The 17362-nt window shown below is 46.7% G+C and overlaps 2 protein-coding genes across 8 annotated transcripts in view; both read right to left on the bottom strand.

Moving 5' to 3' along the window:
- Positions 1-6664: 6664 nt before the first annotated feature.
- CUNH1orf115 (chromosome unknown C1orf115 homolog) lies at positions 6665-10927 on the bottom strand. The gene is made up of 2 exons (XM_087775935.1): positions 10591-10927; positions 6665-8199 (listed from the first exon to the last, which is right to left on the bottom strand). The coding sequence occupies exons 1-2, from the start codon at positions 10876-10878 to the stop codon at positions 8080-8082; spliced, it is 408 nt and encodes a 135-aa protein (XP_087632061.1). The 5' UTR covers positions 10879-10927; the 3' UTR covers positions 6665-8079.
- Positions 10928-14751: 3824 nt separating this feature from the next.
- MARK1 (microtubule affinity regulating kinase 1) overlaps positions 14752-17362 on the bottom strand; it is a 61652-nt gene continuing 59041 nt past the window's right edge. For all 7 annotated transcript variants that reach the window (XM_087774741.1, XM_087774745.1, XM_087774740.1 and 4 more), the window contains one exon: positions 14752-16841. In XM_087774741.1, coding sequence (XP_087630867.1) covers positions 16487-16841 — 355 coding nt within the window. In that variant the 3' untranslated portion in view covers positions 14752-16486. The remainder of the gene's footprint in view (positions 16842-17362) is intronic.

A 17362-nucleotide genomic window follows, 5' to 3' on the forward strand; every position in this document is an offset into this window, starting at 1 on the left:
CACTGGTAGTATTCTCCACTGTGCAAATCACAAAATGCAGAAAGCTTTCGCCCTCCGGACTTCAGTCTAAGAGACATCAAAATGACAGGATTTGAAATAAGGGAAAATAATTTTGGACGATTTACTGCTTGCTCCCTTCTTCAGGGTGCCAGAAAAAAACAGGTCTGGAGTGTATATATACATTTACCAGCATGACAATTTGGAGCAGTATGGACCTATATAGTGTGGTGGTGTTGCAAATAGCTACAGCTCCTCCCTAGTTACACATTATGGGCGGCACAATGGTGTACAAAACCAGCATCTTTCCGTTTGAAGGATTTGTTAACTAAATTCAGAAATAACTAGCCTTTGCTAGTGATTGCATATTAATTTAGAGACAAAATGATTTCTAAATCCAAGAAGGACCTTAAACTTTCATTCCCTAAATCTACCAGCCTGGAGCCTAAGAAGATTTTGTTCAGACCAGCCCTGAAAAGCAGCTGTTACGTTCAGCCCTGGCTCTTCTTGAAGACTATGGCATGAAGGAGCTTAAAGGGAATAACAGAAGGCAGCAGCATCTGCATAATCTCTCCTCTCCTGCTGTGATACAAGGAATGTAAAATTAGAAATAGCTGCAGAGAGCATGGTTGTGGCTTAACATTTTAGGTCTAAGACTGCAGCCTTTGAGAAAAGCCTTCATCACCCATACGCCAGGCACCTCTGAAAAAGCCTCCTGTAAATAGCTTGACCAGCAGGTTTGTTTAATCCTCCATCCCAGGCACACCTGTGCTTACTTAGGAGCCACCACCTCCTTCTGCTATAAAGCAATGTGAATAGAGCCATCCAGAAAAAATGTAGGTACTGCTCTTGTTACACTCCATAGCCTCTTGTACAACAGGACTGTATTTGCCGTAGCCAGAGTAGGCATGGTAAACCTGCACTTAAAAGGAAATAACCGTGTTTTCAAGTGCTTATAACTTCATCAAACTTCAGGACAGTTGTGCTGAAATTCTCCTGCACCAGGTTCTTGCCTCAGGCTCCTTAAAATGTGTCTGATCAGACGAAGGATTTGCGGTGTCAGTCCCACAGCAAACCGGGGCTGGGCTCTCTTGGTCATGAAAGCGGGTGATGCTGGCATATCTTGAAAAAGCATGGTGTCAGCTCAGAAGCATCCATGTGACAAATTTTCAAGTGGAACAAATTTTATGGAAAAAGTAATAACATACCTGACTTCAGATGCAGTGGGCAATTGGAGATAATTCTGCTAGAGGCAAACCTAGACTCTCTTGTAGCAGCAGCTCAATCAGAGGTCTAAGATGAATGACGAGGAAAAAGTTGAAGAATTTTACTTGTTTCTACTAAAAAAAAGACAAGTGACTGTGGATCTTGTAGGTCTTCAGTATGTGCACAGTGCACTGTACTTCAGAAAGGCATAAAATACTGCACTGAGGGGGTGATTTGGATGGACATTACAAAAAAAAAAACCCACTGACAAAGACAGCAAGATGCTGGCCTGGATTTGGTGACAGGGTGTTAGGACAGAGCTAAACGTAGGCTGCGCTTGTCTCGGTGAAGGAATAGGGTTAAATGCCCACACGAGGGATATGCCAGTTATTTTTCCAGTGACTGATAATTCAGCAAAAGGCAGGAATGAGGGGATGACACAGCCAAGTATGCAGTCCCCCTATGCTGATTTCAACAAGATATGATAAAAATTATATTACACCCACCCCCCCACAAATTATATCCTTCTTCCAAACTTAGAACGAACAATAAATTCAAAAGATTCCTTCATAGAGAGGAGGGGAGGATAAAAGCATTGCTGTTTCCTCTTACAATTTTCAAGGAAATCAGAGTTCAGTGAGTCACGCACTAGAAATGAGCTCAGTGAAATTCATGTAGGGAAAAATCTCAGGCAAATAATTGGCAATGACAGAATTAAAAATAGAGACATTAATGATAGGTGCCTTTTAATGGAGCCAGAGCAATGAGATAAAGGGATCTTTTTTTGTGATGCTTTCCTACATAGGGAATCATAAATACATAAAAAGCTGGCCAGGTCAGTAGGCTACTTCGTTCACTGGCCAGTCATATAGGAAGATGAATTGAAAAGTGTCTTTTTCCTTCAGTCAAACGTTAAACTTCAGTGTCTCTAAATTCACCAGGACAATACAGAAATGGTTATTGCAGGCTAGTGTTCGGCCCAGTATTAACTAATGCAGGCTAATGACGTTACAAGTTCTCCCCGTGTTCCATAATCGCAATTCTCCAGGTGAATATAGTATCAGTCAGGCAGCTTTAGGAATCTGAATAGGCAGGGTAGGGCTGCATGTCACCTGGGAGAGCAGGTAAGGACCGAAGGAGAGGCGTTACTGGGGAGCAGTGCATTTATTCTACAGCACGAGGAGGAACACACTTGTGCAGCTATGGTTTAGCAGCCATCACGGGGGGAGGATGGGATTCACCAAGGGCAGGAAAGTCCCCACCCTAATTGAGGCACAGCTGAAAAAGCAATCTGATGCTCGCGTAGTGTCTCAGGAAAGGAAGGAGCAAGGATTGCTTCATAGGCAGCAGAAGTAGGGGAATACAGAAAGCATCAGGAGGCAAGTACAGACGGCGTGCTGGAGCTGGGGTCCAAGGCAGCTCCTGGGAGGGTGGTTCCAGTCTGCCGACCGCTGTTCCTCCTGCATTTGAAATTACATGTCCTGCCTTAAGCAGTTGTGATCTCTCCAGCAGAGGACGAGACTCAGAAAGAAGAAGTAGCCATGGCTCATCCCCTTTCCTCCAGTGAAGCATCCTAAATGAATGCTTTCAAGGCACAGGAAGAACCTCAGGGCAAAGTGTAATGCATTTTTAGGTGTTGAAGGAAAAAAAACCCACCAAACAAGAACGATGTTCCTATGGCTTTGCATCTGAGACGCTTGCAAACAGGAGGCTCAGGATTCACCTGGGTAGAAAACACTGGTCTGCGGAGACACATGTTACACCGCTGGGACCCAGCACCCTGACGATGGGCCTGGACAAACCAGGAGGCCAGCCAGGGGGAGGGCAGGAAAGCCCTGCAGGAGATGAGACAGGACGAAGAGGCAGGCTGACAAGGCTGGAAATCTGTTTTTTTCCCAGGAGATGGCACTAAAGGACAATTGCCTTTCAGCCGGCATCGTGCAGTGCAGCGGAAACTTCGCTGGGGGCCAAACTGTTCCTCAGGCAGTTTGCACTGCCATCTCCACCAGTCACTCCTTGTTATCAGAAGCAAAGCTTTATTCTTAGCATCTGTGCTTTTAGCAGGGGTGAGGATATCTGCCTTTTACATCTCCATGCAGTTGGTAAATACAAGCTTTCTGTTGATCCTGGCAGGATCCCACTCATAGCCTCAGAAAGTCACCCAGGCTGGAAGGACCCCAGGAGGTCACAGCTCACAGTAGGGTCAACGCTGAATTCACACCGGGTTGCTCTGCTCTTTGATGCCTTGAAAGGCATGCCTTGAAAGCCTCCAGGGACAGAGACTCCCCAGCCTCCCGAGGCAACCTCTTCCCATGCTTAATTATCATATTAGTGATTTTTTTTCTCCCCTTATATCCAGCTGGAACTCCCCAGTTTCAATTTATGACCATTGCTCCTTGCTATCTGGCTGTGGACCTCAGTAGCCTGACTCCATCTTGTTGGCAACCCCTTCTTAGGTACTGAAAAGCTGCTGTCAGGTCCCGCCTAAGTCTGCCTTCCTCCAGCTGAAGAAGCCCAGAGCCCTGAGCCTCTCCTTGCAGATGATGCAGGATTCAGAAAGGAGCACCACACCCTCTGAGCTCAGGCTCGACTTCACCCCAAAACAGGCCTGGCAGCCTGATACTATTTCCTACAAGGAGAAGGAAGGGGAGAATTTTATTCCTTTACTTTCTTTTAATTTAATTATGTCCATTAATCTACAAGCTCTTTAAGCTCTCTACTGCTCCTTGAAGAAAAAGGATTTCCAAAGCACACTCTGTACAGGTAACTGCAACAACTTGCTAACATTTTAGGATCAGTTTTGTCTCAGAAGAGGCCAGTGGCTAGCTAACAAGGGACTCAGGATATGGAAAAAAAGACAACTGGTTTTACAGCAACCCAACACAAAACCTGCCCCCCTTGCCAGGCTTCCAGACAGGCAGAGGACAGAAAGGCCATTCATCCCTGAAGCAAACTTTGGCCCGGGACTGGCAAAGCCCTGGGAGCACCCAAGTGACGTGGTGTGGTGCTGTACGGCTCTCCTCAGCTACAGCACTTCAAAAGCAAGCTGGGCAAGGGTGCTTCCTTGCTGCTAATGTTGCAGGACAAAGGACAATAGCTGTGAGTCCTCTGCCATTTCCTCAGAGCCTCCGGTAAGCCAGAGTAGTAATTAAATGCTCTGGCAAAAACAGGAGAAATAAGCTTTATTCTGCTCCGTGACTCATTGAGCAGACACTAGGAATAGCCAGGGATTTAATTTAAAGGTGACTTGCCAGGATGTCAGATTAGTGGAGTTCATTCCTGGGAGAAGCTTGGACGAGTTGATTACTTCTTGCCACTCTTGCATGTATTCAGCTTCCTGAACTTATTTATCCTGCTGTTTGTTATAAAACGTGATGAAAGGTGGGTAGAAATCTGAAGGGAACCAGATAGCACAGTAGCATACCACTGAAAAAAAAAACGTGTGAGGTGAAATGATGGGTAGAGGTGCCAAGCAAGTGACTGAAGGGAGGGACGCATTTTGTCCAGCTCAAACATCAAATCAAATCTTCCCTGTGTACCCGCTGTACCGTAATATCCACCACATCCCACCTTTCTCTACGAGAGGGCCAAATGTCTGGTTTGTTCCTCAAAAGAACCAGGAGATAAGCTGCAGACAAGCCCATTTTAATAAAAGAGCCTGCCTGCGCCCGTGGGTTGAAAGCTGTCCCTGCTGGGGCGGCTCCTCCAAGGCCAGCCTCGCCAAGAGCACATAAAGCCCGTGCAGAAGCCGAGAGTTAGTCCTGGACTGCCCTCCTGGCTTGGCACGCAGTCAGGGCTGCCCTGCAGAGCCCAGCCTCCCTCACCGTCGCCGCCATCTCGCTCTGCTCTGGGTCACTTGCAGACTTCCAACGCCACAGCTCTGCCTCAGATGGAGGCTGGCATTTCTTGTCGGCTGAGCAGACAACCTGCCACCCGATGCCGAGTGGGTCCGGGAATATTTCCTCTCGTCTCTCATGGCACTGAGACATTTAGCAACAGCGCTGCGGGATCTGCCCTGCCCCACCTGTTTCCATCGTAGACCTGGCACAGCAGCAGGGATGCTGCCACGATTGACAACAACTACAGCCCTCTTCCATCCACCCCACTGAAAAATGAACCTCGCTCCCCAGATTCAGATTTCCTAGATGCTGCTGTGTCAGCTGGACTGCTGAAGAAAGTATCAAACCCTCAGGACAAGGCTTGGCCTCACAAATTCGCTCCACCAGCTGAGGAGTGAATTACTGCTCAAGGAAAACTGATAAGCAGCACTAATTGGTAGCCTCAGTGAGAACCATCAGTTCATTCCGAGCAAGGAAAATAGGCTGGCATGAATCACCAGCTGTTTTATAGCAACAGCAGAGGTTACTTGCTTACTTTTTCTTTCTCTTTCTTCTTTCTTTCTTTGTTTTTGGTCTATTTTAGAAACACCGTTCAGCAGAAGCTGACTCGCCAATATGCATCAAGATTTTCTTTTCTTAGGCTCACATAGAAAGAGCATTTACATATCATTCTGGTTCTGTACGGATGGCAATCAGGTTACTCCCTTAAAGTTGCACCAGGTGAGCAGAGGCTATAGGTCAGCAGGCAAAAGTCAGTGGTAACCGTTGTGCTGAGTGGTTCCACAAGCTAAAGTTCATGTTTACCTTTGTGGAAAGTCCCTGCACTGCATGGGTTGGACCCTGGGTGTTGTAAGGAGGGATCAGCCTCGCTATTCAGAGGACACATGGACAAATAGATGGACACTCATTTCACACAGAAAAATGGAGACAGAAATCCCCCCTGCATTGCTTTAGTAATTTTTTTTAAAAAAAAGCTCTAATGATTCACACTGTAGAAGCACTGTAAAACAGAGTAGTGTAACAAAATTCAAAGTTAATCCCAAAATATGCAAGCTGGTGTGGCATGTGAGCCCCCAGACCCTGTACACTCAGTCTTGCTCAAACAACATTAAAGGATGACTCACGGAGGTATTTAAAAGACATGTAGACGTGGCGCTCAGGGACATGGTGGACTTGGTCATATTAGGTTAACAGCTGGACTTGATGATCTTAAGCATCTTTTCCAACCTGAATGATTCTATGATTCTGTGTGGGTGTTAGGACAGCCCCGTTCTTACTACAGAAGACACAGCAGCTATCAATACCCTCTGGCATGGTGGTGGGGCAGATTGGAGGGACAGGTCTGTCCCCACAAGGAAGCTCAAGAGAAACAACTAAAGGGGATGAAATCCATGAGCAAAATCCCTTTGTGGCTATTCCTACCCCAGCTCGTGCAGCCTTAGATCCTCTACAGCCTCATCTCCACACCTTGCCTCTCCTGAGCATTTCCATGCAGTCTGGGCTACAACCGCGTCCTTCTGGAAGAGCGCTGAGGCCACGGGCAGAACAAAACAGGGAAGTTTACACTGCAGCTTCCCCTTGCTGCTTGGCCACCGCTGAGAAACGCAGGTAAACACATGACATGAATCACATTACTTTTATTTACAGTCTAATTAGAAAAGAGCATTAAAAAAATCCACCTTTGTTTCATTTGCTACATTTAACAGAAATACAGTCTGGTTTGCTAAGACGTGCAAACCCCTTCATTCAAAAAAAGACAAAGAAAGCAAATGAACAGCATTTTTGTCCAGAAAGCAAGTCAACTCCTTGATTACAAAAACACCATCAAAACCAGAAAGATCTATAACACAGAGAAAGCGCTAGCAGGGAAATCCTTTACTGCTGCCACGAAAGACTGATAGAAAAAAACCCAAACAAAACCAAAACCCACAGAATTTTGAAGACACATAAACCCCCTTGTTCCTGCGTCATCAATACAAGATTTATATCCCTGGAGGTGTGACATGGAAGCTGCTCCATCCGCACCGCTGAGCTGAGCCATCTGATGTTGACATTCTCTAGCTACAGCCTCCACATATGGAAACGAAGATGGAGCTGGCAGGTTATTTGGCCCCATTCTTATACAAGAATTCTTGGTTGTACATTCTTATATCGAACGCTGTATGTAGTTTTTTTTCAGATGCAGCTGGTAATCCATTTTCTTTTCTGATGAACACCACAGAACTGGGTGTTCTTCCAGCCCCAGCTTCCAGAATCAGGTATGGCAGATAAAAACTCCCTTCTCAGTAAGAGAAGTATATGCAGGTTTCACAGCAGCAGAGGAAAAGTTTAAAATATTCATCACAGTGAACCTTTAATGCCCCAAAATCGGAAGACAAACACACCTCATTTTCTTTCTGGATTTTAAAATCAGTCTTAAGATTTAAAGGCCCATGATTTCCAGTGTTTGAGATGAACAACAATGATGCAGCAAATGTCACCGTGTCTCAGACTCCAGTCCGTTTATATCTGAGTATATTTTTAAGTATACTCATAATCTGAACCCTCTTGGGGTGGGGGGAAAGGACACCAGAAAACCAAAGACTACCTTTTCCTGATCCCTCGTGACCTGTTTCCTCCACTGCTTTGACAATTCTCTCAGTAGCCAGACTCAGAACTCCACCTCCCTAGCTGCACCCCCCATCTTCTACTTCCCTTCATTTCTCTCTCCCTCATCTACTTGCTTTTCCATCTGTCCTTGGCTCCCTTCCACACACAGCCCAAAGCTTCAGAAAACCAACTCATGTCCGAGAACAAACTTCAGCTCCATTAGCCAAAGATTATTTCCTCGTCCTTGCATTTCTTCAACCCGATCTGATTTTATAAAGCGCTGCAAGTCTTTGCAGAGAAGAGCACTCAGTCCGGGGGAAGGGGCTGGCAGAGGTGTTCGGGGCCGGGACTGTTTGTACAAGAGGTTTCTCAAACGCGGGTCTCAGATTTAATCCTAAGAAAGCAGCAGTGGCCTCGTGTCCTCCCCGGCTGGGCGCGCGGAGCCACGCTAGCGGACGAAGGATGCCACCTGAGCTGCCACCCCAAAGGGAGCGGAATAGGCCATCGCTAATCCTTGCAGGCCGACCACCAAGTAGCGGCATCCCTTCTGCAGAGCTTTGCCGACGTTCTGCGGAGAGAGACGGGAGAAAGGGAGGAAAAAAAAGGAGAGGTGATAGAAGTACCTTCACATGCAATTGCTCCGACAGCCAACGCCACCAACCCAGAAAATGAACTTCTCCCACAGCTAATGAGGGCTTGAGCATGGAACAACATTTTGCCATCTATTTTTCTACAGAAATACACACCCACAGAGTACAGTTAACCCGAATGGATGCAGCCTTCACAGGAAGCCAGGCTTTTACGTGGGCTTCTATTCAAGAACAAAATTAGTTTAAATTCACACCTAGCTTGTAGAGGTATGTGTTTCCCATACATGCATGTTCTAAGTATGTCAGTAACCTTAAAAGCACATAACCTGTTAAAACTGGTGCTGAACAAGAAGGCAGTAAATCACTGAGAATACTTTTATGAAAATTTCATTGTTTTTTGTCAAAACAAGAATGTTTTAACCCACTTTCATGTCTGTACACATTTAAGAACTCATCTGTGTACTGCCCGAGAGATAACTTGCTACAGGTTATTTAAACTAAAAACCTTAATCTAATTTTAATTTCACTCTTGATAGTTTTTGCTCATATGGCTGGTCATGACTGGGAAATCAATACAACGTGGTTAGTTTGGGAGGAATATCAGAATTAGCTGTTAGTAACATTTTACGGTTGTGCGCGACTAAATCAAAATCATCTCTTGTAATATGGAACACACTGAAACAGAAGATATATTTTTAAATATAATGAAATTGGTGAAATCCAGTCAATATCTATTATATTCCTAGGATTTCTTAAAGCTGGATTACAGTGGTACTGGCACATGAAAACATTCAGCTGTCACGATGCCACTGCAGAGCTGAATTTTGCTGTATTTACTCCTATGGAAACTTACTCGAAGGGAGTTAAGATGGCAAAATAAAAAGGCAGCTGAAAGCCAGGGATAAAGCCTGGGGACGGAGGAGGGAACGCAGGCCCCTCCCTTCCCACATCTGCCCCGTCCTACTACGTTGCACGGGCGACTTCTTTCCTCCTTCCTGCACCGTAGGGGGGTTACCTACCCGGACCTCACCAACGCTTTCACGAGTGGTCTTTACTGCCAAAGCTAAACTGGCAAACCTTCCCCGTGGGGATGTTGGCTGGCCAATACAAAAGGGAATATGCAGCGTTCAAGAACTACCCTGTGCTCTAAACGCTATGGTAAGCGCCCTTATACCAACAGCACATATAGCAATAGCACATCAGCACATTTATGAATGGCCGCAACATGACCATGCTTGCAAAACGGCTCTGTATACATCAAGCCTACGCTGGAAGCTCTTCGGACTTGAGACTGCTTCATACAGCATGAGTTGACTGTGACTTGGAAATCTCACTGTTGGAAACTCAAAGTATCAAATCCATCACGAAAGAATGAAATATTCTATTCATCTCTTTATGAAACAGTAGCATTTGCGAGGCAGGTCATGACTGCTGTCATCCGTAAATTCTGTGAATTTCAAAATTACGTAACTTTGCCAAGGTAACTGGCATTTTGCGGATGTCAGACGTAGCAAGCATATCTTTAACAAAATCACCACTTTTTTTGAAGAATGCCGTAGAAAGTCAGGTCTCGTACTGACATCTGTAATCTCTCCGGTAGGAAAAGATTCCAGACAGGTTCTTCCTGCTAACACAGAAACTATTTTTTCCTACAAATATACAAGACATACCTAAGCTGTATTTAAGCGACACGAACAACAGAAGAATAACCACGTTGTTCCAAACAGCACTTTTGTAATTAAAGGCACCCGCCCTCCAGGGGGAGGCAAAAAAAATGATCACCAGACTGCAGGACTTGTGACTTTCCACACAGGAAAGGAAAAGAACAATTTTGAGCCAGAACAGTCGTTACACAATGGAGAACATGTTGCATTTTTTCTTTAACTCATACCGGTGGCTTTCGGGGGACACCTCGCAGGTAAACTGGCAAATGAGCGTACCGGAGGTATTTTATTACCCTTTCTTTGGGTCACTTAAGCAGAAGAGAATAAAAAGCAGGCCAATTAACTGGAAGTTTTAAGAAATGGTGTCAAAACAATGACGGCGAGGGAATCGCAGGCCAAAGCCAGGCAAAGCACCCGTCACACGGCGCAGCTTCGCGTCCTCGTCGCTCCGAGGCGGCAATTTTCTCCCCTGTGGCGCGGTCGCGGCCGGCGCGGTGCCTTCCCCCGCAGGGCCGGCTCCTCCCCGGCAAGACGCGAGCAAGGCGGCGGGCTGGCCCCCGCCTCGGGGCTGAGCACTGCCGCCTACCGCGCCCGAGGGACACGGGGGGCTGCCCGGAGCCCCTCGGAAAAGCCGGTGCCCGCAGATCCCCGCCGAGGGGCCCCCGCTCCGGCTGCCCGGCCGGCCCGGGAGCGCTCTGCCCTCACCTTGCCGTACTTCTTCAGCCGCTTCCCGTAGGGCCGCTTGCCGCCGGCCGGCGGCGGCCGCAGCGGCTCGTAGGAGTCGGGCAGGAGGGCGAAGCGCACCTTCCTGGAGGCAGCGCCCTCCTCCTCCGCCGCCGCCGCCGGCCGCCGGGGCCCTGCGCTGCCCCCAGCCGCCGCCGCCGCCTCCTCCTCCTCCTCCTCGCCGGGCAGGATGGAGACCCGGTCGTCGCCGGGCCCGCGGCGGGAGTACCTGCCCCTGGCCTTGGCGCCCAGCCGCGCACCCACCGTCATGGTGCCGCCGGGCGCCGACCCGTCTGCGCGGAGCTGCGGCCGCTTCCTCCGCCGCCGCCGCGCCACAGGTGTGGCCGGAGGCGGCCGCTGCCCCTTCCCCGGGGCGGGACGGCTGAGGGAAGAGGCGCCCCGGCCCCCGCCACCGGGAGGGCCGTGCCCGCGGACACCGGCCCGGGGCAGCCGGCTGAGGGCTGGCGGGGCCCGCGGCGTGAGGCACCGGCCGCGGCATCCCCGGCCCCGCCGCGGCAGCGGTGAGGAAAACCGTGTCTCGCCGAGCTGGGGAGTTGCGGGGGGAAGCCCGGGACTCGCCCCCCGTCAGCTCGGGAGAGGGGAACCCCCCCGTCGGTAGCGGTGGGACGGGGGAGGCAGCCCCCGCACTGCGCCCGGCGGCTGCGGCCTCCCCGCCCTGACCCCCAGCAACAGACGGAAAAGGTTCCTTCCCCAGCGCCGCTCGCACCGCCCCGCGCCGGCAGCGGGGTTGGGAGATCGCACCCTCGTACCGTCCAAAAAAAAACCAAACCCCAAACTCCCTGGTAACCCCTCTGTTATAGGTGTTCCTACCTACAGCCTCGGGTGAACGGCATCTCCGGCGTACAGGGATCCATTCCGCTACCCCCGGCCAAGGGGAAAGTACCAAAACCTTCATCTAAAGGCAAAGTTTCTCAGCGTTTTTCGCCCAGATGCAGGGGGAGGCCGAGCGCCACGTGCCCCTGCAGCTGGCTGGGCTGCAGGTCAGTGGTCGCGCTTCCGAAGCGGCGTTCGTGTAGCGGGGGCAGACCAAGAAAAGCAAAACTGTATAGGGAGGATCGATACCATTTATTAAACCAGCTGGTGTATTTCTCGAACTTTGATACATACACAAATACTTTGGACAAGGAGATGTAATAAGGGGACAGACTAATCCTTTACTGCGGATTTTTCTTACCGAGGAGCAAAGCCTTGAACCTGTGTCTCCCCGAGGTGCGCCTGTAATGTTCAGCAAGTGAATCCTGCACCTGGTGTAGTTCTGTGCCCCAGGGACGTGGTTTCGCCATTGTCGCAGCTCCAGCCAGAAAGCCCTGTCACGGACGGCTTGGCCAGTCCTCTGAAGGGTGGAAGATGTGAGCCAAGTCTCAGGTCTGTCGCTGTGGGAAAAGTGCTCTATTCCTTCCCCTATTTTATGTTACAGGTGTCACCACTCCTGCTACCATCGTCAGGTCTACATCTAAATCTCCAGAAGGCTGAGGTGGAGACCTAAAGCCAGGACAGGATTTCACACTCCAAGTACCGGCCCCAAATGGCCACCTACCACAGACACGTGTGGCCCTCGGAGCTCCTCCTCCCTCCGTGCTCCAGCTGCGGCAGGGCCCTGAGCCACCCGGTTCTCTCCACCGTCGGGAGTCAGGTGCTGAACTCGCCTACACCCTGCAGGTGCGGGTACGTCCTGAACGCTTCAGAGACAGCGAAACAGAGCAGCACCACAGGTCCTGTCCCACCTACCTGTTTTAACAACAATCACATGGCCTCAAGCTGCGCCAGGGGAGGTTTAGGCTGGATATTAGGAAAAACTTCACCGAAAGGGCAGTCAGGCACTGGCACAGGCTGCCCAGGGAAGTGGTTGAGTCCCCATCCCTGGAGGTATTTAAAAGATGGGTAGACGTGGTGCTCGAGGACATGGTTTGGTGGTGGACTTGGCAGTGATAGGTTAATGGTTGGACTCGGTGATCTTAAGGGTCTTTTCCAACCTTAACAATTCTATGATTCTATGTCAGGGAGCCTGAAGCAGCAAGGTATAGGAGTTAAATTTTGCATGCACCGATACATTGCTGTAGATTTTAATGTGCTACTTACTTAGATAGTTTGAGGGATGAAGTAATTGCTTGACGCTGATGAAGTACTAGCACCAAGAAATAAAATATCAATAATCTGTAAGTGGCTGTTGAATGGGATCTTTCATCTTGTTAACCTCAATCCACCTTGAAAAATTGTAAAGAAATAAGAATGCACTAAATGTTTTCTTGGGGCTTTGAAAAGTGTTTACGCCTACGTTTTCTATTTATAGCTCCATTACTAAACGTATACTTTGCCCCTAAATGGGAAGTACAAAGACAGCGAAAGATAATCTGCCTTCTCAAAAGGGGCAGGCCTTTCCCCACAGGCTGGGTTTATACCTCACCAGTTTGTTTCATTTTCCAGAGTTCAACTACAGAAACCTCGGAGAACTCATCGCTCAGTTGAGATTTACTGTCTCCGTTTGCGTGGCGGGAAGGGAGCCACAACACGTTCTGAGATTAAGAGGCCCAAGGAACCTCTCAGGTATATGACACTGGGTATCAAAAGCCTCAGTGTTGGCATCACCTGTACGACAGTAATGATGCCACTTGGTTCTCGTGCATTGTAACTATATGGCATTAATGACATCACTTGGTTCTCAAGCATTATTTTTCATCCACAGAAGCAGGAGTGAATGTTTATAGTCCTTTCATTGACCTATAAACATTTTAATGTTTTAAATTGGACTGCATGAAAAGGGGTCTACTTAGTTTGGAAGTGTCCGTATACCTTAAACAAAGAAATAAAGCAAAAAAACCCACCCCAGCCCAAACCAGCAGAACCATGCGGTAGTCTAACTGTTCACCCCCCACCCACCCGAAACACGCCCTAGAAATGCTGCCAAGAAACCACAATCGAATACGCAAGCCCTCTGAAGGTCCGAGACATCCCTGTCCCTTCCTGGAGCTGTGGAACATGATGTGCCATTTGACCGTCTTTCGGATTTCTCAAGTTAAGGCTGTGCTGATAAAATGCCATGCTGATCCCCTCCCATGTGAAAGTCAAGCTGCATTTTGGATCCAAATGTTCTTAACCCACGCTTACCCGAGGAGTAACTTATACGTAACAGGTACATAACAAGGCAACTGTTGAGGGACTTGGAAACAAGCACTGAGGATTCGGTATGCAACATCTTACTGATTTCCATACTGAGTACACTCCGCTTGCTAATAAAACTGGCAGTTCTGAAAGCCTCTTTCTTGGATCTTCCCATTTTATTCCTGCCAAGAACAGGAGATTTAGAAAGCCAAACGATGCGTTTGGGTGCAGCTACACCTTTCGCACTCAGATTGGTGTGTTTGCTACAGAGATCGCGAGGTGGTTCACAGCTCATCTTCCAACAAGGCAAAAGAAGGGTTTGGGAATCAGGGCAATTTCACACTGCTGGCAGCTACTGGAAATACTACCATTTGCAAACTGTCCGTATATAGAAACATTAAATTGGCACTTTGGGGTGCCGTGTTTCATGGGAGAGTTGAACTAAAATTTCTAACCTCTGTCCTCCTGAAGTGCTGCCTGTGCTTTGCGGAACATTAATACATCTCTGGTTACACAAAGTGCTGAAAACCAGCAACAATCTAGGGCAGAGCTAGCCAGGTAAAAACAGGGCCTGCAAAGCGGGAAGCTAGCGTAAGTAACTTAATCTACCATCTCACAGCGTGACCTGTATTTTTTCCACCGAAGCTTCTGAAAAGGCAAAGGGTTTTGTTTCATGACTAAGTTCACACGTGATCTTGGATTAACATCACGGTTACGTTCCAGTGGTGTATTTTCAAGGATAACTGAACATTCACGGACACGTACAGGTAAATTGAGCAGACACCCACCCCCTGACCCCGAGGCTGATTTCAGGTGAGTTTCTGGAAAAGCTCCTGGACATCCATTTCCAAGTGCTAAACCATTGGTACTTTCTGGACAGCACAGGACCACAGAACCAATGCAATGCTAATCCTGAATTCACACAACATTGAAGATGAAATCTGTACAGCTTTAGACTATTCTACTACCTGCAGTAATTATTGCGCTTTTATAAAGGGCAAACAACAAGTATTTTAGTATGAGAACTGTTCAAGTAAGTTTTAATAGAGTGCACCAGTGAATCAAGATGACTTGCATCAGATTTTGTTTCAATGAACATCAGATAAAAAAAAGAAAAGGGGCTACAGTTCTTTCTTTCCAAACACCACCCTTTTTCTAAGGCAACAATACACGTCCATTTCCGAACATAACTGTTACAGAGGAAAGCTACATCACAGTACAGTATGTAAAGTCCATCTCGGTCAAGAAGCCATTAGAGAATGGCACATTTACTACACTTACAGCCTTCTAACTTAGGGTTACAGAGTTTACCACAGCTTTTTTTTTAGTTTTTATTTTTTAAAGTGACAATTTCTTAATGAACTTTCTATTCTTCACAAGAGTGTGCAGATGGGGCCCATATGTTGATATTACAGTAATTACGACATTAAATAACATTGCACAACCAACCTCTATGGTTAATTCAGTACAAAATAACAAGTATTAAAATGTACCAGTACTAGTGGTTTTACATAGTTTATAATCATTAATTATGAAGGAAAAAAAATGTGTGGGTTTTTTTTTTTCTTTTCTTTTCAGTAGGCAAGTGCCTAATTACAAAGCTGCACATTACAGGCATAATGATGTGGAATAAATACAAGAAATCTGGTAAAATATTAAACACAAACAGGTTACATGGGAACAAACTGTACAACCACAAAAGCATAAATCAACAATTTATCATTATAAACAATGTATGTTTAGCTGTAAAATATTATGTGGAATCGCATGTACTCTTTGGAGGCACATGTTCCAAAAGCCAAGCTAATTCCTGAGGTGGTATTATTAACTTATACAATTGGTCAACACTTCAGATTACCTTGTGCTATTAAACAGTCCCAATATTAATATATTTCCATAAAATGGAATTTATAGTATTCTGAAGGCAGCAAACAAGTGATATTTTACACCATGATATTCAAATGAAATAGTTGCGGTTCTCCATTTTGGTGCTACATTTGTTAATGGGCCATGGGAGTAAGCACTGTAATTTGCAGACAGAACATCACTTACGCCTGGTTTCTGTTCCCCCACAGCTCTGAGCAGGCCCAAGGCAGAACAAAGTTTTTAAACGGTAAGTGCCAACACTGTAAACATGTATTTTTTTTTTTTTCCCAACTAAACACTGTCCAATAACAAGGATAAGAGCCAAAGATAAGCAGAACAGTCTCGTGTAGAACAAAAGCCGATTATTCATCGACTTTTGGTTCAACTCATGAACAATCTTTAAATAATTAAAAATGGTCATGCTACAGTTGTGAAAACTATTTTTGTGCATTTGACTCAGGACACAAGTTTTTTTAAAAAACGCATGATAGAGGTAAGACTTATAAAAACCACCAAAAATGTAAATGATAGGGAAGAACTTTTCCAACTGAAAGCATCAAACATACATTTCTGTGCAGAAATCTAGACAACTATACAAGATCTGAATTTAAGCAGTCATCTTTTTATTATACAACTCTATGAACATAAAATGAACAGAATGCTCTATATACTTACCTGTACATGTGAACATAACTTCTTTAGCTACAGTTATTTAATATAGGTCATACTGGATTTAACTTTACAATTCTGAATAACTATGTATAACCTTATTGCAATAAGGGCAATTTCTACATGGGGAGTTTCACAGGCCAATCACATTAGGCGTAACCAGTACATTCAAAGTGTAGATCATGTATGAATCTTCCCTGATCCCAAAAAATTTAGGTTCTCTTTACAGCTTAAGCTCGTTTGCTATCTTGGATGCAATGTTCTTAAATGCGATAGAAGTCCCGGATATTCTCTTGAAACGAACTCCATTGAGCGACAATCGTGGCAGTTTGCAGACTTCCATCTCCCACTGAACAAGGCTATCTTGTCGTGCATCACCGTGAACACAGAAGAGCAAAAACCTCTCTTTTTGTTCGTAATCACAGTTATTAGCGTCTAACACTTTCCGAATCTCTCTCATCATATCGTTTGGGTCCATAGAACTAGTGGTCTTCATACTCCACGTGAACCGCAAGGAGCGTGGCTTCGAATCTTTGCTATCCTCCTTCTCCCTGTCTTTTGGCTCCCCAGAAGCACTCCTGGAAGAAGTGACATACAGAACAGTCAAAAATAAAAGCAGTATAGCCGAGAGACAGAAGAGAAATACAGTTCTAGGACAGGGGTTTCTAAACTGCGACTGACACACCACCAGTCACACGCAAGCTAATTCAGAGTTAGATGGATACTGTTGGAACAGTTGTGCACCATCTCCTACACTCGTGCACGCTTCAGCACAGCACTGGGAGCTGCTACCAGCACTGGTGCAGTTCCCAGCGGTGGCACACAAGCAAAGCAAGTTTGGAAACCCCTGCTCTAAAACTTTCTGATGACAACATGTGCAATGGTAACTGCAGCAGACACACGTTACTCCATACTGCTCCAAAGAAAGTGGAATCTATGTAAAAGCATGACTGAAGTTCTGCTGATTTCATGATCTGGAGCATGCCATACACCAACAAAACTGAAGTTGAGGGACACAATCCTGAAGCATAAATCATACTGTAAAAGCAGCAGAGGAAGAAACCCCACCCTGCGATTCAAAAGTCTTCAGTTAATTCCC

This window comes from Nipponia nippon, unplaced genomic scaffold (assembly GCF_047370975.1).
Source record: "Nipponia nippon isolate SJK-2023a ecotype South Korea unplaced genomic scaffold, ASM4737097v1 scaffold_4, whole genome shotgun sequence".
Classification (NCBI taxonomy): domain Eukaryota; kingdom Metazoa; phylum Chordata; class Aves; order Pelecaniformes; family Threskiornithidae; genus Nipponia; species Nipponia nippon.